General features: G+C 47.0%; 2 protein-coding genes across 3 annotated transcripts in view; one reads left to right on the top strand and one right to left on the bottom strand.

Moving 5' to 3' along the window:
* The window catches only part of ddx6 (DEAD (Asp-Glu-Ala-Asp) box helicase 6), a 21,898-nt gene extending 8,683 nt beyond the window's left edge, over nt 1-13,215 (top strand). Inside the window, exons 5-13 of one of the 2 annotated variants that reach the window (XM_071360305.1) lie at nt 827-956; nt 2,153-2,299; nt 2,486-2,580; nt 2,721-2,843; nt 3,187-3,315; nt 11,110-11,226; nt 11,766-11,931; nt 12,024-12,217; nt 12,554-13,215. In XM_071360305.1, coding sequence (XP_071216406.1) covers nt 827-956; nt 2,153-2,299; nt 2,486-2,580; nt 2,721-2,843; nt 3,187-3,315; nt 11,110-11,226; nt 11,766-11,931; nt 12,024-12,199 — 1,083 coding nt within the window. In that variant the 3' untranslated portion in view covers nt 12,200-12,217; nt 12,554-13,215. The remainder of the gene's footprint in view (nt 1-826; nt 957-2,152; nt 2,300-2,485; nt 2,581-2,720; nt 2,844-3,186; nt 3,316-11,109; nt 11,227-11,765; nt 11,932-12,023; nt 12,218-12,553) is intronic. The other variant, XM_071360306.1, reaches the window with a different exon arrangement.
* Nucleotides 13,216-16,195: 2,980 nt separating this feature from the next.
* Nucleotides 16,196-17,368, bottom strand: LOC139549697 (proline-rich protein HaeIII subfamily 1-like). Its single transcript, XM_071360361.1, has one exon. The coding sequence runs from the start codon at nt 17,366-17,368 to the stop codon at nt 16,196-16,198; it is 1,173 nt and encodes a 390-aa protein (XP_071216462.1).
* Nucleotides 17,369-20,151: the final 2,783 nt, after the last annotated feature.

A 20,151-nucleotide genomic window follows, 5' to 3' on the forward strand; every position in this document is an offset into this window, starting at 1 on the left:
TTTAGTAGGATGGAGGCTTTATGGATCTGTAACTGCTACAGTGTAGTTTAGTAGGATGGAGGGTTCATAGCTGTATGGATCTGTAACTGCTACAGTGTAGTTTAGTAGGATGGAGGCTTTATGGATCTGTAACTGCTACAGTGTAGTTTAGTAGGATGGAGGCTCCATAGCTGTATGGATCTGTAACCGTTAGTGATTAAAGATAAGGGCCAAATGGGTGGGGGGCGGTCCAATCTGAGCCCTGAGGGCGGTCCAATCTGAGCCCTGAGGGCGGTCCAATCTGAGCCCTGAGGGCGGTCCAATCTGAGCCCTGAGGGCGGTCCAATCTGAGCCCTGAGGGCGGTCCAATCTGAGCCCTGAGGGCGGTCCAATCTGAGGGCGGTCCAATCTGAGGGCGGTCCAATCTGAGGGCGGTCCAATCTGAGGGCGGTCCAATCTGAGGGCGGTCCAATCTGAGCCCGGTCCAGTCTGAGGGCGGTCCAATCTGAGCCCTGAGGGCTGCAGTGCTGCTGCTTCTCTGTTCTCCTTGGTAGTTCGTTGGTTGATTTGAATGGAATGACACTGATTGGCCCAGAGATTCCACTCACCTGGTGTCCCAGCAGAGGTCTGAATGAATCTCTGATTAGAGGGGGGGGGGGGGGGGGATGACCACCAGCAAGGTGTAGAGGTGTTCCAAATGGAGCCCTATTCCCTATGTAATGCACTACTTTTGTCTTTGGCACTAATATAGATACTGAGGTGCCATTTTGGGACTCAGGCAGACCTCAAGGCCCTGGGTTCTCGATGGGATAAGTGGACTCTTAACGTGTTGCCTTTCCTTCTCTAGGAGGAGAGCATCCCCATAGCGTTGTCTGGGAGGGACATTCTGGCCAGGGCCAAGAACGGGACAGGAAAGAGCGGAGCCTACCTCATTCCCCTATTGGAACGCATTGACCTGAAGAAGGACTGCATACAAGGTGAGATTCCACTTGTCAACCTATGACCCATTGCCTTTTGTTTTAAACAGATGTAAAACACTTGGATCCACATGTCCATCATTACCTTGCCTAACCTTTGGGTCTCAGTAGACCAATTGTCTTCAGTAGAATTGAAAATGCCGATTTGTGAAAGTGCCAGACTAGTCTAATCTCTGTATAGACTAATGTAGTTCCCCAACCTGCCTTCTAACCCGTACCGTAACACTCTGTATATAGCCTCCACATTGACTCTGTACCGTAATACCCTGTATATAGACTCCACATTGACTCTGTACCGGTACCCCCTGTATATAGCCTCCACATTGACTCTGTACCGGTACCCCCTGTATATAGCCTCCACATTGACTCTGTACCGTAACACCCTGTATATAGCCTCCACATTGACTCTGTACCGTAACACCCTGTATATAGCCTCCACATTGACTCTGTACCGTAACACCCTGTATATAGCCTCCACATTGACTCTGTACCGTAACACCCTGTATATAGCCTCCACATTGACTCTGTACCGTAACACCCTGTATATAGCCTCCACAATGACTCTGTACCGTAACACCCTGTATATAGACTCTGTACCGTAACACCCTGTATATAGCCTCCACATTGACTCTGTACCGTAACACCCTGTATATAGCCTCCACATTGACTCTGTACCGTAACACCCTGTATATAGCCTCCACATTGACTCTGTACCGTAACACCCTGTATATAGCCTCCACATTGACTCTGTACCGTAACACCCTGTATATAGCCTCCACATTGACTCTGTACCGTAACACCCTGTATATAGCCTCACTACTGTTATTTTATTGTTGCTCATTAATTATTTATATTTTGAACCGCGTTGTTGGTTAAGGGCTTGTAAGTAAGCAGTACACTGTATTTGGTTTTAATCGCTGCCAAAGGTGTTTCAACAAAGTACTGAGTAAAGGGACTGAATACTTCTGTAAATGTGATACTTAAGTTTATAAGAAATATATAAATTAGAAGAAAAAAATCCACTATTTTTGCTTTGTCATAATGGGGTTTTCTGTGTAGATTGCTGAGGATTTATTTTATTGACTCCGTTTTAGAATAAGGCTGTAACGTAACCAAATGTGTAAAAAAAAAATCCAGGGGTCTGAGAACTTTCCGTAGGGATATATGATCAAACGTATGGTTCTCTCCTCCCCCAGCGATGGGCATCGTCCCCACCAGAGAACTGGCCTTGCAGGTGAGTCAGATCTGTATCCAGATCAGCAAACACATGGGCGGAGTCAAAGTCATGGCCACAACGGGCGGCACCAACCTCCGCGATGACATCATGAGGCTCGACGAGACAGGTACACCTCACCTGGCCAAGAGCCAGTTAGATTTAAACATGACTTTGGTGTTATTCAATGAACAAGTCACTTTGACTCAAGTCTCAAATGTATGGTGATGCTAGGCTTATCTTTTCAATTGCATTATTCTTTTTGTAGTTCACGTTGCGATTGTGTTTTATAGTAATTCTAATCTTTTGTCTCTAGTACACGTTGTGATTGCCACCCCTGGGAGGATCCTGGACCTCATTAAGAAGGGTGTGGCCAAAGTCAATCAGGTTCAGATGATTGTTCTGGACGAGGTGAGCTGCGGGTGTTCGTTTACCATGTGCTGTGTTTCTTTAGTCTCGGTGTCTCCAACTGAACTGTTACCTGGTTACTTTACCCGTAGTTACCAGTCAACTGTAGATCCATTATGTTGTTGTCTCTGTCTGTCCCCCAGGCAGACAAGCTGCTGTCCCAGGACTTTGTGGTGATGATGGAGGAGGTACTGAGCTACCTGCCCAAACAGAGACAGATTCTGCTCTACTCTGCTACTTTCCCTCTCAGCGTGCAGAAGTTCATGGTAAATCCTGGATTCTGATTAATGGGGCCTTTTGGGGGTTGGACTAGCCTAGATCATCGTTTAGTCTGCGTCTGTGAACAACGAAAGCCCTGTATTGATTTATACAGTCCTGATGTATGTGCAGTAAAACGCTTAAGTTGTGAATTTCGACTCTGTAATAGAATATTAAAGGGGTTTCCATCGTCTTGCTTTTGTATATTTTTGTTTATAGTTAAAATATTAATGATGGACTAACAAAACACAGCGGGACGTCTTCCTGCTTCACGAACATCAACGACGTAGTTGGGTCATGACGAGCACCCTCACGAGCACTCTCAATGTGGTGTTATTTCCTGTGTCTCAGAACTCCCACCTGTCCAAGCCCTACGAGATTAACCTGATGGAGGAGCTGACCCTGAAGGGGGTCACCCAGTATTACGCCTACGTTACAGAGAGACAGAAGGTCCACTGTCTCAACACACTCTTCTCCAGGGTGAGTGCTATCGCCTTAACCCCGTGTACCCTGACCCTGAAGGGGGTCACCCAGTATTATCCCTACGTAAGAGACCATGTCCACTGTCTCAAGACATTTTCCAGGGTAGCTACCCGTCAACGGCCCCTAACCCCTACGCTACAGAGCAAAGCTGACTCTGTCATCTGTCCTCTGCCCCCCCCCCCCAAGCTGGTATAAAACACTTCTCTATCATATTTAAAATAGGCTTACAGTTGGCACATTGTATGTTGTTTCTCTCAACCGTCTGAAGCTGTAACTGACCCAATCGGCTGAGGGCTATTTTCCTCCATGTTGGATGGCAGCACTTCACTTGATACCACTGTGAGGAAAAAAACTGTTTGCCAAATTATTTTACACTATTATGTAATCATCTCCACTAGTGCCACCTGCTGGTCAAAAGAATTTAAAGCATCCAAATGATTCTAGAAGTCTCCCACACCCTGTAGCGCGTGCTCTGCCTTGCCCTATTTGTCCTCTATCGTACTAATCGGGTGGTTGTTCGACAAAACGATGTTTCGGACGTCGTTGATCACCGTCCGTTCTGATAAAGTGATACAGGACGTCGGCACACTTAAAGCACACTGCTTAGCGAATTTCAACGCGTACCTCGGAACTTCCACATCAAACGTAACATCACTGATGAATGGTACGCCTAGTAGATGGACCCGAAATGGATGGATTCGTTTCAGGGAGAAAGATCTGAAACAAGCTGCTCCTATAAGTACCTAGGTGTCTGGCTAGACTGCAAACTCTCCTTCCAGACTCATATCAAACATCTCCAATCCAAAATCAAATCAAGAATCGGCTTTCTATTCCGCAACAAAGCCTCCTTCACTCACGCCGCCAAACTTACCCTAGTAAAACTGACTATCCTACCGATCCTCGACTTCGGCGATGTCATCTACAAAATAGCTTCCAACACTCTACTCAGCAAACTGGATGCAGTTTATCACAGTGCCATTCGTTTTGTTACTAAAGCACCTTATACGACCCACCACTGCGACCTGTATGCCCTAGTCGGCTGGCCCTCGCTACATGTTCGTCGTCAGACCCACTGGCTCCAGGTCATCTACAAGGCTATGCTAGGTAAAGTGCCGCCTTATCTCAGTTCACTGGTCACGATGGCTACACCCACCCGCAGCACGCGCTCCAGCAGGTGTATCTCACTGATCATCCCTAAAGCTAAAACCTCATTTGGACGCCTTTCCTTCCAGTTCTCTGCTGCCTGCGACTGGAACGAATTGCAAAAATCTCTGAAGTTGGAGACTTTTATCTCCCTCAACAACTTTAAAAATCTGCTATCCGAGCAGCTAACCGATCGCTGCAGCTGTACATAGTCCATCTGTAAACTACCCACCCAATTTACCTACCTCACCCCCCATACTGCTTTTATTTATTTACTTTTCTGCTCTTTTGCACACCAGTATCTCTTCTTGCACATGATCATCTGATGATTTATCACTCCAGTGTTAATCTGCTAAATTGTAATTATTCGATTTATTGCCTACCTCATGCCTTTTGCACACATTGTATATAGATTCTCTTTTTTCTACCATGTTATTGACTTGTTTATTGTTTACTCCATGTGTAACTCTGTGTTGTCTGTTCACACTGCTATGCTTTATCTTGGCCAGGTCGCAGTTGCAAATGAGAACTTGTTCTCAACTAGCCTTCCTGGTTAAATAAAGGTGAAAAAAAAATAAAAAGTGCCTTCGGAAACTATTCAAGACTTATTCCACATTTGGGGCGGCAGCGTAGCATAGTGGTTAGAGCGTTGGACTAGTAAACGAAAGGTGGCAAGATCGTATCCCCCGAGTTGACTTGTTCCTAGGCCGTCATTGTAAAATATGAATTTGTTCTTAACTGACTTGCCTAGTTGAATAAAGATAAAATAAATAACATTTGGATACAGCCTGAATTCAAGATGGATTAAATGTTTATTTTTGACAAATGTATTGAAAAAGAAACACAAATATATCATTTACATAAGTATTCTCAGTATTGAATCAGCTTTGTTTAAATCAAGTTTAGTCTGATGGTTGGCAATATCAGCCAATGAATGATAGATTATCACTTGTGAATGATGCCCAGCGTAAGAAATGCAATTTTTTTTCTAATCATAGTCGCACAGCTCATGTAGCCTAGCCCATAGGCCTGCATGTTTTTTAATAAGGTTTGTATCACAACTAAAGTGGCCAAATAACTTTAGAAAATTAAGCACATTAATCTGCTTTACAAGGGGTGTAGAGCCTAACTGGCATACATAAGCAGCGCGTGAGTTTCAAGTTTGTTTTTGATGCTAGTGGTTATATTAATTTGGGATCTATCGCATCCCACTACTGTCCCAGACGGTTTAGAATATTTATTTATCGAACAATTAAATAGGTCGATTTTTGTACAATGGGGGATAATAGATTGACGTAGGCTAGTGCTTTTGCTGTTCGGTAGGCCTACTCATCTTGTTGGCTGACAAAGTAAATGTGGAATTGGATAAGGCGTCCCCGACGTGTCCGTCTTCACTTGTAGCCTGTGAGAAAGACCCGATCACGTAATGGGGAGCCATGTTATTTTCTTCAGAGTGCACAGAACTCATGGAGAAGGGCACAACGGCCACTAGCTGCAAAAGGCATGGATTATTTTTTTTAGGGTGCATTACAGCCACACGAAGGCGACGCCGCAGTGAAATTCGAGGCATTTTCAAGTGCTTGTCAAATTGACTGACGTGTGTACAGCGTGTGCAACAAAAAAAACAAAAGCAGAGCACATGCCTTTTCAAGCGACTTTTTTTCAAATCGTCGTTAGTCGCATCATGCAGCTTTACAATGTATTAAAAATCAAAACATACTGTAGAACTACTGAAGATACATGAACTCTAATTTAAGGATATAGGACGACCTATTTGTTTAACCGCTCAACACAACAGCCAGATGTATCCACTCCCTCAAATCGGTTGAAGAAAATATCATTTTTTATTTATTCAGCTTTGTTCAATTTCCTTCATAATATAAAATAATGCCACGCAAATCTTGTCCGCTATATTAACTAGTGTAGCCCACAACCTCATGGCATAGCCAGATCAGGAACTAACATAAGGACAACTCAGAGTATGCTGTTCTGTTCTTCAGAAATAGACTACATTTTCTTCTAAAATAATGGATTTATTGTGATGGCGTAGATTTTATATATTTTTTATTTATTTCACTTTATTTAACCAGGTAGACCAGTTGAGAACAAGTTCTCATTTGCGACTGACCTGGACAAGATAAAGCAAAGCAGTGTGACACAAACAACAACACAGAGTTACACATGGAGTAAACAATAAACAAGTCAATGACACAATAAACAAGTCAATGACACAGTAGAAAAAAGAAAGTCTATATACAGTGTGTGCAAAAGGCATGAGGTAGGCAATAAATAGGCCATAGGAGCGAATAATTACAATTTAGCATTTACACTGGAGTGATAAATGAGCAGATAATGTGCAAGTAGAAATACTGGTGTGCAAAAGAGCAGAAAAGTAAATAAAATAAAAACAATATGGGGATGAGGTAGGTAGATTGGCTGGGCTATTTACAGGTGGACTATGTACAGCTGCAGCGATCGGTTAGCTGCTCAGATAGTAATAAATGATATGGATTTATTAGATGTTCCAAAGGTCTGCATCAGTGGGTCGTAGGCTAAGTTACATCCTTATTCTAAAATTACGTTTTCCTCATCAATCTACTAGCAATAATGACAAAGCAAAAACTGTTTTTTTAGAATTGTGTGTGTGTGAAATATCACATTTACATAAGTATTCAGACCCTTTACTCAGTACTTTGTCGAAGCACCTTTGGCAGCGGTTACAGCCTTTAGTCTTCTTGGGTATGACGCTACACGCTTGGTACACCTGTATTTGGGGAGTTTCTCCCATTCTTCTCTGCAGATCCTTTCAATCTCTGTCAGGTTGGATGGGGAGCGTCGCTGCACAGCTATTTTCAGGTCTCTCCAGAGATGTTAGATCGGGTTCAAGTCCGTAGTCTGTGTGTCTTTGAGTCTGTGGTCCCAGCTCTCTTCAGGTCATTGACCAGGTCCTGCCGTGTAGTTCTGGGCTGATCCCTCACCTTCCTCATGATCATTGATGCCCCACGAGGTGAGATCTTGCATGGAGCCCCAGACCGAAGGTGATTGACCGTCATCTTGAACTTCTTCCATTTTCTAATAATTGCGCCAACAGTTGTTGCCTTCTCACCAAGCTGCTTGCCTATTGTCCTGTAGCCCATCCCAGCCTTGCGCAGGTCTACAATTGTATCCCTGATGTCCTTACACAGCTCTCTGGTCTTGGCCATTGTGGAGAGGTTGGAGTTTGTTTGGTTGAGTGTTTGGACAGGTGTCTTTTATACAGGTAACGAGTTTAAACAGGTGCAGTTAATACAGGTAATGAGTGGAGAACAGGAGTGCTACTTAAAGAAAAACTAAAAGGTCTGTGAGAGCTGGAATTCTTACTGGTTGGTAGGTGATCAAATACTTATGTTATGCAATAAAATGCAAATTAATTACTTAAATCATACAATGTGATTTTCTGGATTTTTGGATTTTCTCGCAGTTGAAGTGATGAAAATTACAGACCTCTACATGCTTTGTAAGTAGGAAAACCTGCAAAATCGTCAGTCCCCGTATTGAAGATCAGCGTGACACGTGTTTTTACCTACCCTTACCATCTGGGGGCGGCCCGTCAGGAAGTCCAGGGTCCAGTTGCAGAGGGAAGTGATTAGTCCCAGGGTCCTTAGCTTAGCTATGAGCTTTGGTTAGAGTCCCACTCATTGAAAGCTATAGCCTTTAGCTCAGTGCGGCTGTTGCCTGTGATCCATGGCTTCTGGTTGGGATATATACGTACGGTCACTGTGGGGACGATGTCATTGATGCACTTGAAGCTAGTGATTGAGATGGTTTACTCAACTGGAATATATTCCAGTCTGTTGCTAGTTAAACAGTCCTGTAACTTAGCATCTGCGGCATCTGACCAGTTCTGTATTGAGTTAGTCACTGGTACTTCCTGCTTAAGTTTTTGCTTGTAAGCAAGAATCAGGAGGATAGAATTAGTCTGATTTGCCAAAGTGAAGTGGAGGGAGAGCTTTGTGCGGGTCTCTGTGTGGTGTTAAGGTGGTCTAGTTTTTCCCCTCTGGTTGCACATGTAACATGCTGGTAGAAACGAGGTAAAGCGTTTTTTTTAGTTTTCCCTGCATTAAAGTCTCCGGCCACTAGGAGCGCTGCCTGTGGATGAGCGCCTCTTTTCCTGAATCCACTCCTGTTTCTTGGCTGTGTGCTTAGGTTCGTTGTCCTGTTGGAAGGTGAACCTTCGCCCCAGTTTGAGATCCTGAGTGCTCTGGAGCAGGTTTTCATCAAGGATCTCTCTGTACTTTGCTCCGTTCATCTTTCCTTCGATCCTGACTAGTTTCTCTGCTAATGAAAAAAATCGCCACAGCATGATACTGCCACCACCATGCTTCACCGTAGGAATTGTGCCAGGATTCTTCCAGACGTGGAGCTTGGCATTCAGGCCAGAGTTCAGTCTTGATTACATCAGACCAGAGTATCTTGTTTCTCATTGGGTTCCTTTTGGCAATCTCCAAGCGGGCTGTCGTGTGCCTTTTACTGAGGAGTGGCTTCCATCTGGCATTTAACATAAAGTCCTGATTTTAATGGAGTGCTATAGAGATGGCTGTCCTTCTGGAAGGTTCTCCCATCTCCACAGAGGAACTCTGGAGTAATGTCAGAGTGACCATCAGGTTCTTGGTCACAGCTTTGACCAAGGCCCTTCTCCCCCGATTGGCCAGTTTGGGCGCGCGGTCAGCTCTTTGAGAGTCTCATGGCGGTTCCAAACTTCCATTTCAGAATGCTGGATGCATCTGTGTTCTTGGGGACCTTCAATGCCACATATTTTGGTACCCTTCCCCACCTCTGTGCTTAACACAATCCTGTCTTGGAGATCTGCGGACAATTCCTTCAACCTCATGGCTTGGTTTTTGCTCTGACATGCGCTGAGAACTTTGGGACCTTATATAGACAGGTGTGTGCCTTTCCGAAACATGTCCAATCAGTTGAATTTAGCACAGGTGGACCCCAAGTTGTAGAAACATCTCAAGGATGATCAATGGAAACAGGATGCACCTGAGGTCAATGTCGAGTCTCATAGCAAAGGGTCTGAATACTTGAGACTTTTTATTATACATTTGCCAACATTTCTAAACCAGTTTTTGCTTTGTCATTATGGGGTATTGTGTGTAGATTGATGATGAAAGAAATTAATTTCATCTGTTTTTTGAATAAGGTTGTTACGTAACAAAATATTGAAAAAGTGAAGGTCTGAATACCTTCCGTAAAAGGAAGTGTAACTCATTTCAAATTCCTTACATAAAGCAAACCAGACGGCACCATTTCCTTGTTTTTGTAGCCAGCGGCACGCTCCAACACTCAGACCTCATTTACAAACGTAGCATGTGTGTTTAGTGAGTCCTCCAGATCAGAGGCAGTGTGGAGGACCAGGGATGTTCTCTTAAAGTGTGTGAATTGGACCGTTTTCCTGTCCTGCTAAGCATTCAAATTGTAGCGAGTGCTTTTGGGGTTAGGGAATATGTAAGGAGTAAAAAGTACATGATTTTCTTTAGGAATGTAGTGAAGTTAAAGTTTTAAATAATTAAAGTACCGATACCCCCGCAAAAAAGTATTGTTGCTTAAGTACTTGACATTGCTGACAAGCAGTGGTGGCGTGTCGGCTGGGAAAGGGCGTGTCGGCTGGGAAAGGGCGTGTCGGCTGGGAAAGGGCGTGTCGGCTGGGAAAGGGCGTGTCGGCTGGGAAAGGGCGTGTCGGCTGGGAAAGGGCGTGCGTAGAAACACGTCATAAGGTCTAACGGTTGTCTTGTGCAGAACTGCAGCTGTATAGGCTGTCAAATCAAAGGCGCTCCTTCCATACATTTGTTCATGACTAAAATTAAAACGTGTCCGTTGTGCATCTCAATTTAATTCATTTTAAATTCAGGCTTTAACAAAACAAATTGTGAAAATTCAAGGGGTGTGACTACTTTCTGAAGCCACTGTGTATATACTTTTATGTCTATTCAATTATTATGTTCTGTTTCCCCACACAGCTCCAGATCAACCAGTCTATAATCTGTTTCCTCTCCAGCTCCAGATCAACCAGTCTATAATCTGTTTCCTCTCCAGCTCCAGATCAACCAGTCTATAATCTGTTTCCTCTCCAGCTCCAGATCAACCAGTCTATAATCTGTTTCCTCTCCAGCTCCAGCTCAACCAGTCTATAATCTGTTTCCTCTCCAGCTCAACCAGTCTATAATCTGTTTCCTCTCCAGCTCAACCAGTCTATAATCTGTTTCCTCTCCAGCTCAACCAGTCTATAATCTGTTTCCTCTCCAGCTCAACCAGTCTATAATCTGTTTCCTCTCCAGCTCAACCAGTCTATAATCTGTTTCCTCTCCAGCTCAACCAGTCTATAATCTGTTTCCTCTCCAGCTCAACCAGTCTATAATCTGTTTCCTCTCCAGCTCAACCAGTCTATAATCTGTTTCCTCTCCAGCTCAACCAGTCTATAATCTGTTTCCTCTCCAGCTCAACCAGTCTATAATCTGTTTCCTCTCCAGCTCAACCAGTCTATAATCTGTTTCCTCTCCAGCTCAACCAGTCTATAATCTGTTTCCTCTCCAGCTCAACCAGTCTATAATCTGTTTCCTCTCCAGCTCAACCAGTCTATAATCTGTTTCCTCTCTCCCCACGCAGCTCCAGATCAACCAGTCTATCATCTTCTGTAACTCGTCTCAGAGGGTGGAGCTGCTGGCCAAGAAGATATCTCAGCTAGGCTACTCGTGTTTCTACATCCATGCCAAGATGAGACAGGTCAGCCCAGGTCCTAGTGTCTACTGCTTTCTCACTACCCCAGGAGCAGCTGACTAAGCTTAGCATCCCAAATGGACCCTACGTAGTGCACTACTTTTGACCAGAGCCCTATGGGTAGTGCACTATTTATGGAATAGGTGTCCATTTGGGATGCTCCATAGCTGTTGATCAGATGTCTGCTTGTTGACCTCTGGTTTATGCTCAGGGCTGATGAGATGGCTCAGCTCGGGGCCCAGTCTTAGCGTTGACCGGGCTCGGGGCCCAGTCTTACCGTTGACCCGGGCTCGGGGCCCAGTCTTACCGTTGACCCGGGCTCGGGGCCCAGTCTTACCGTTGACCGGGGCTCGGGGCCCAGTCTTACCGTTGACCCGGGCTCGGGGACCAGTCTTAGCGTTTTTATTAGGACAACACCCTGGAGATCAAGCCTGTCTTTGGACCAGATTAGACAGTACCAGACTTTCATTCTGTTTTGACTCTACCCAACATGCCCGTGGTTAAGTTAGCCTGAAAACCACTAAGTCTACTAAGTCTCTTCACAGGAGCACCGTAACAGAGTGTTCCACGACTTCAGAAACGGCCTCTGCCGGAATCTGGTCTGCACAGACCTCTTCACAAGAGGTATCGACATCCAGGCTGTGAATGTGGTGATCAACTTTGACTTCCCCAAGCTGGGGGAGACGTACCTGCATCGCATCGGCAGATCTGGTGAGAACCCCCGGCTCTTCTCAAGCACGACTTAATGTCATCGAAGGAGGGTCTCGGACGTTTTTTAACCTTGTACCTCTCCACTCCCTCAGGTCGTTTTGGTCACCTGGGTCTGGCCATCAACCTGATCACATACGATGACCGCTTCAATCTCAAGGGCATCGAGGAGCAGCTGGGAACAGAGATCAGACCCATCCCCGGCAGCATAGACAAGAGCCTGTATGTTGCAGAGTACCACAGTGAGAATGGAGAGGAGGTCAAGCTGTGAGGAGGACGAGGAACAGAGGTGAGACGGTCTCTTCAATCAAATGTTATTTTATAACGCCATTTTGACATCGAATAGTTTTCAGAATGTCCTTCAAAAACCGCAAGCGAGGTCGGAGAGGCGCTGCTTGGAAATGAACAGGATTTATTTAACCGGACAAGTTGTTTTGAGGTTGAAATGTATTTTGAGGAATGCTTACCAAGTAAAATGTTAGTTAGTTCACATGTTCATGGGTTTGAGATGAATTGGTTGTACTCACAAAGCAGGAGGAGAAATGGCTTGATTAAATGTTTTTGAGTACGTTTGTTTGACTAGTCATACTAAACACTACAGCTACGCTGTTTCTCTCCTCCGCAGATCAGATGAGACCCCCGTCCCCGTCGCCCCTCCCTTTTGATGTTACGCCTCCCTTCTGTGTCCTGGATTGATTTTTTGTTTTTGTTTTTTTGGACATCTAACTTCCCGTCTGTCGGTCTTCCTTCCTGTTTTTGGGTGCCACCTCATGGAAACGTGTACGATCTGTGAGGGACAACAAACCTGCAGAGGAACTCATGATGTCCCTGTTCTAGGGTCCTCTCTCTGCTGCGATGCACTGAAGACTACGACTACGAACTACTACTGGGAGGAGGAAGGCAGGGAACGTGTGGAACGCCTTCTTTCAATGGAGATGGAGTTGATCATTTCCATCTTTCTCCTGCTCCAATCTACCCTGAGCACTGCCTGCCAGCCAGCACTTACCCCCTCCCTGACCCCTACCTCCCTGACCCCTACCTCCCACCCCTACCTACCTCCCACTCCCCCCTACCTGACCCCTACCTCCCTGACCCCTACCTCCCACCCCTACCTACCTCCCACTCCCTCCTACCTGACCCCTACCTCCCTCCTACCTGACCCCTACCTGACCCCTACCTCCCTCCTACCTGACCCCTACCTCCCTGACCCCTACCTCCCACCCCTACCTACCTCCCACTCCCCCCTACCTGACCCCTACCTCCCTGACCCCTACCTCCCTCCTACCTGACCCCTACCTCCCTCCTACCTGACCCCTACCTCCCTCCTACCTGACCCCTACCTCCCTCCTACCTGACCCCTATCTCCCTGACCCCTACCTCCCACCCCTACCTGACCCCTACCTCCCACCTACCTGACACCTACCTCCCACCTACCTCCCACCTACCTGACCCCTACCTCCCACCTACCTGACCCCTATCTACCTGACCCCTATCTCCCTGACCCCTATCTCCCTGACCCCTACATCCCACCCCTACCTGACCCCTACCTCCCACCTACCTCCCACCTACCTGACCCCCACCTACCTGACCCCTACCTCCCCTACCTCCCACCTACCTGACCCCTACCTGACCCCTACCTCCCACCTACCTGACCCCTACCTCCCACCTACCTGACCCCCACCTACCTGACCCCTACCTCCCACCTACCTGACCCCTACCTCCCACCTACCTGACCCCTACTACCTGACCCCTACCTCCCTGACCCCTCTCTCCCCCCCTACCTACTTCCCTCCTACCTGACCCCTACTACCTGAACCCTACCTCCCTGACCCCTCTCTCCCCCCTACCTACTTCCCTCCTACCTTACCCCTACCTCCCTCCCTCTCTCCCTGACCCCTCTCTCCCCTACCTATTGTTCCCTTACCTGACCCCTACCTACCTCCCTCCTACCTGACCCCTACCTCCCTGACCCCTCTCTCCCCCCCTACCTCCCTCCCTCTCTCCCTGACCCCTCTTCCCCCCTACCTATTGTTCCCTGACCTGACCCCTCTCTTCCCCCCTACCTATTGTTCCCTGACCTGACCCCTCTCTCCCCCCTCCTACCTGACCCCTACCTCCCTCCCTCTCTCCCTGACCCCTCTCCCCCTACCTATTGTTCCCTTACCTGACCCCCTACCTCCTATCCACCTCCTTCCAGCCAGTCCAGCACCTCTACCCACTTATCTCGTCCCTTCATTTCTCCACTTTTTATTTTGTCCTTTTTTGTTTTTAGCTCTTTGTATGAAGTGCCTTAACAAGCAGCTGAACTTGTTCTGAAGTAATAACCCGTTCTCCGTCTCATCTAGTCCCTGTGGAAACATCCGTCCACCCACCGGTGTTACTCATCACGTCACGTTATGTTCCACATTTTGAATCGACACCCCATCCTGCCACCTTTTGATGTTCACGAAGACACATCGCATTAAGGCATCAAGGTTTAGGCCGTTTTTCTATAGTTGGATAGAGGGTGGATGATGTATGTTCTGCTGCTGGCTTGGCTGCAGTGCCCCAGAATATTGACAACGATATGAAGATAAACCACGGTGGAGAAAGCCCCCTGGATGAAGATCACACATCAAAGGAGCAGGATGTTTAGAGGCTCCTATTAGAAGGCAGCCAGAGTGCGGACTAGTTCATTATGAGAGCCTAACGTTCCTCCCCCCCCTCTAACGTTCCGCTAAGACTGGGCCCCTCCCCCACTTCACAATCAGAACACTAAGAACTGATGTATTCTAGAACTGGAACGTAAAAAAGTAGCTCCGCCCTCTCCGGAATCTCCGGGGATTCCTTCCTGTTCAGGAGGACCTACCGTACCATGCAAACGAGAAGAAATGGGTGTTGTCCCGTTGCAGTTTGACGTTCTTCTGGGTGGACAGTTGGTCACTCCACTTTATTCTCCTTGGTGTGCCACGGCTAAATCATCTTGGCACCCTGTACACTTTGTATATACTTGATTTCATTTTTTTAATAGATTGTTTTTAAAAACAAGTTTAAAAAAAAAAAAAGGCTGGTTGACATGTTGAGGATGACGATGTGAGATGAAGCATCTTTTAAGTTTTTTGGGGGGGGGGATCTGGTCACGACTGGAGGAGATGTGTTGTTGTTTTCCTTTACTCAAACCCCCTTCACTGAAGGAGCTGCAGCGATGGCCTGTTAGTCAGTGGATTTCTGATTTTGAGAAGAGCACTCGGTGTTCGTACCGGTTGGATGTAGTCTACAACCATTTAATTGTCACACGGTGCACGATGAAATGCGTTCCTTATGCTTTCGCCAAACACGGATTAAACTACAGTTTCACCCTTAAAAAATTTGATAATCGATGCAGTTGTTCAAACGTGTTACATTTTTAGTTCAGATTTATTGTTTTAAATAATATTCCTCTCATTTTCCTTCCAGTATTGACAAGATGTCCCTCTAGACAGGTGGATTAACAGCCAGAGCTGCATAATGTGTTATTTTGATCACCAGCCTTTCCTTGTTCTACTGACTCAACAAGCCACTCCCCCACAATCCCTGCAAAGAGAGTGACTGTTATTATAATTGAAGAAAAAAAAAGGTAAATGAATATTGTATCATGTAGTTGAAGCTACTTGCTGCAGTGCAGCTCAAATGGGCAATGAGGAGTAATGTATATGAATGGGTATCTAATCTAGGGTTGTTAGGGTTGGTCTGTTGTGTGACGTCTTCGGGCAATGGGGACGTCACTATAGCTGCGGGTATTAGAGAAAATTATACATTTAGTTTTCTTCCCTTACAAAGCATCTGCTGTGGTTTTAATGTATCTGAACAAACCATCAGACCCCCAAATGTAAGCAGGGGGGGGGGGGGGAAGTGTTTTGTACATCACGCAAGTCAGCTGGTTAGAATTACACACCAGTAAAATATGAAGTCAAAATCCTTAGTAGTTTGGATGGACTGCGTTTCAGTGTTGAGTTATTATGGCGACCGTCGGGCAACAGGCCAACACGCGGACCGCTAGGCTATCACTGCACTGAAACCAGCCTGCTGGGCTGAAGAAGTGCTCATTATTTGTGGCTGGGAGGGGAACCCTAAACAGGAGGATAGTAAGACTTGTGTGTTAAAAAACCATTGCCCTCTTTACACCGGAGTTGGGTGAAGATCCCTGACTGAGCCTAGCTACGGTGAGAGCCTTGAAGGTTTTCTGATGTTGTAGGTCACATGGGGAGAATATTAGAGCTTTATGCTACAGTAGCTCTGAGCACAGCATCTAGGGGGGTCTCCTGGGGAGATTGGGAGGGGGGGTCTCCTGGGGGGATTGGGAGGGGTGTCTTCTGGCCCTAGGGGGGAGGGGTGTATTGGGTACTTCTGGCCCTGGGGAGGGGGGGATTGGGAGGGGTGTATTGATGACTTCTGGCCTTGGGGAGGGCGGGATTGGGAGGGGTGTCTTCTGGGGAGGGGGGGATTGGGAAGGGTGTATTGATGACTTCTGGCCTTGGGGAGGGGGGGATTGGGAGGGGTGTCTTCTGGGGAGGGGGCGATTTGGGAGGGCTGTCTTCTGGGGAGGGGGCGATTTGGGAGGGCTGTCTTCTGGGGAGGGGGCGATTTGGGAGGGTTGTCTTCTGGGGAGGGGGCGATTTGGGAGGGGTGTCGTCTGGGGAGGGGAGGGTGGATTGGGAGGGGTGTCTTCTGGGGAGGGGAGGGTGGATTGGGAGGGGTGTCTTCTGGCCCTGGGGATTGGGGGAGGGGTGTCTTCTGGGGAGGGGGGGATTGGGGGAGGGGTGTCTTCTGGCCCTGGGGAGGGGGGGGATTGGGAGGGGGGTGTCTTCTGGCCCTGGGGAGGGGGGGATTGGGAGGGGGGTGTCTTCTGGCCCTGGGGAGGGGGGGATTGGGAGGTGGGTGTCTTCTGGCCCTGGGGAGGGGGGGATTGGGAGGGGGGTGTCTTCTGGCCCTGGGGAGGGGGGGATTGGGAGGGGGGTGTCTTCTGGCCCTGGGGAGGGGGGGATTGGGAGGGGGGTGTCTTCTGGCCCTGGGGAGGAGGGGATTGGGAGGGGGGTGTCTTCTGGCCCTGGGGAGGGGGGGATTGGGAGGGGGGTGTCTTCTGGCCCTGGGGAGGGGGGGATTGGGAGGGGGGTGTCTTCTGGCCCTGGGGAGGAGGGGGGGGGGGGGGAATTGGAAGGGGTGTCTCCTGGCCCTGTGGGTGGGATTGGGAGGGGTGTCTCCTGGCCCTGGGGAGGGGGGGGGGATTGGAAGGGGTGTCTCCTGGGGGTGGGATTGGGAGGGGTGACTTCTGCTGGTGAGGGGGAAATTGGGAGGGGTGTATTCTGGGGAGGAGAGGATTGGGGGGGGTGTCTTCTGGTGAGGGGGGAGGGGATTGGGAGGGCTGTATTCTGGGGAGGATTGGGGGGGGGGGGGTGTCTCCTGGGGAGGGGGTGTTTGTCATAGCTCTTGGTATTGTAACTTGTAAACTTTCCCCAGAACAGCCTCTGAACAGTCTTGTCCACAAGGTTGTGTTTAGCTGGTAAATGTTGCTTTGGGGATCCCTGAAAAACAAGATGGCGCGAGATGCTCTTTCTGTTTCGCCTCTTTTCCAATGACAAATATCGGATGTCTACAAATGTGTGTATCTACATGCTGTTGTCAAAAAGAAATTTGATCTGTACCAAGTTGAACTACCATGTTGTGGGAGAATGTACATGGTGTAGTCTTTCTGCTTTCTCATTGGTTGGTACTGTGACCCCTGTTTTCTCTGGTCTATTGTAGCCCCAGAATAAAACACATCTAGCTTTTGGGATGCTTTTTAAGGGTTATATTGGAAAGGGTGGGCACTGCCCAGGAAGGGGTTAAATGTCTATGTGACTGTAGATGAGAGAACAGGGGTCAAACCACAGGCACTTTGGCAGCTGCCTGTTTTTTTTTTTTATTTGATGTATTTTTCAGCCCCACTGGCAGCGGTAGCCACAGCCCATCCCCTAGTCTATCACCTGGTTGTGTCCCCTACATAGTGTCCCCTACATAGTGTCCCCTACATAGTGTCCCCTACGTAGTGTCCCCTACGTAGTGTCCCCTACATAGTGCCCCCTACATAGTGTCCCCTACATAGTGTGCCCTACATAGTGTGCCCTACATAGTGTGCCCTACATAGTGTCCCCTACATAGTGTCCCCTACATAGTGTCCCCTACATAGTGTACATAGTGCCCAAGCCATAGGGCTCTGGTCAAATGTAGTGCACTACATAAAGAATTGGTATGCTATTTGTCAAGCAGCCCCTGACATGCTCTCATTTTACCATGACTCTACTGTGATTGGCTGTGGCTGTCCCTCCCAGTGTGGTTTCTGATCTTGACGGAGGAGACGAGGAGCATCTTGCCTTTTTTTTTATTTTTTAAAGATGAATTTCAATTGGATATATGATACACCAGGAAATGGTCTCCTCCTTCAAGGGTATTTTTATTTTGGGGTGGGAGGGTTACTACTAGCTGCCCTGATGCATCGGTTACACCTCCCACGATGTGACACCACGTCCCCCTCCAGAATCAACCCCTAACTGTACCCCCCCCCTCGGCGCCAGTCTGTTCCTGCTCATGCCAACTCCTTATGGAGTTGTTAGGTTTAGGAGTGATGAGTAGGCCCAGACTCTTGGACCAGGCTCTCCTCTACCCATGTGCAGGTCTGACATGGCAGGACAGGTGTAAGTGAAGCTCTCTAGCTGTTTGGGGGGGGGGTGGAGTTTCACGGCAATCTAAATCATTCCGTCGAGATGTACAACTAGGAGGTAACCAGGGACTGCTTCTGGACAGGGTTGTACACTATTGTTGGGAAATGTTGTCTTGTAAGATCACTAGCATGTCAGGGAGGGTTGGAGAGGGAGACCTTTTTGCGAGTCCCAAATGGCGCCCTATTCCCTATATAGTGCACTACTTTTGACCAGAGGTCTATGTTAGTAGTGCGCTTATATAGGGAGTAGGGTTCCATTTGGATGCAGAGGCGGATCCCTCTGACTAGATGCATCAGTTTTATTTCAGGGTGGGATGTGTTCCGGGGGGGGGGGGGGGGTCTTATGTTGTGATATTTAAACAATCAGAATATTCACAAGGAGGGTTCTGGGTAGACAACTTCTTTCATGAAACTCTTCCCTTAAATTTTGACCATTTATTTTGTAACTCGATGTCAGTTGGATTAGAAGTTTGATAAAATTCAAAAACCAAATTTAAGTGAAAGAAAGCATTTAATTTTTTGGAATTGGCTGTTTCTCAGTGGAGCTGTGTTTAAATAATAAATAAATGTCTTCTGTGTTGTGGACATATCCTGATTGTTCATATCAGAGATTATACTTTTGGTTCAAAAATAAAGCTCACTGAAATTTGTCTGTTTCCTGTTCTTTTTATTTTCTTAAAAGATTAACTACTTCCTCTGACTCTGGGGAAGTAGATAATTTGGGCAATGAGGCCCTTTATCACTTTAAACTATTGATTTATTCCTATTGACTTCTACAATGTAGTTATGGAAATAGTATTTTCTCTTGAAACTGATGAGAACCATGACTGTGGTTGTCCCAATATGCACCCTATTCCCGATATAGTGCACTACTTTTGACCTTGACCTATGATCAAGGTTCTTGTAAACACTGCCTTAAGAGGGACACTACTTTGAAGGGTTAGTAGTGACTAGCCACAACTCAATGTCCCAGATGGCATCCTATTCCCTACATGTAGTGCATTTATGGGCCCTGGTCAAGTGGTGCACTATGTAGGGTGCCATTTGGGACTAGTACCGAGCGATGAACCTAACTAATTGACCAACAGCAGTTCAATGCTTTGAATTAAAAACATATATTGTGTGCGTAATGCGCAGTTTCTCTCGATCAAGCCCCATCTGTGTGATCTAGTCGGAAGTTGTAGTGTCCAACAGGCCAACAATATACAAAGTTTAGTCAAGAAAACATGGTAATTAACTACAATGACCATAATCCATTGCGTGCCTACTGGTCTAGTCTGTTTATTTTATGCCTGCTATGGAAGAGACTGAAGAATGAGGGATCTCTACCTGAAAACACATGATCTACATAAGTGATTGATAGTTGGTATTCAGCTGTCTTTAAAAGTAGGCTTTATTCTTGAGCAAATAGTAAAATAGTGATTTTTGTCAGACAGCGTAGGCAGCAGCTCAGAGATCAGATGACTTGGGATGAAATATAACCAATACACTGAAATATTTTATTAAAG

This window comes from Salvelinus alpinus, chromosome 22, assembly GCF_045679555.1.
Source record: "Salvelinus alpinus chromosome 22, SLU_Salpinus.1, whole genome shotgun sequence".
Lineage (NCBI taxonomy): Eukaryota > Metazoa > Chordata > Actinopteri > Salmoniformes > Salmonidae > Salvelinus > Salvelinus alpinus.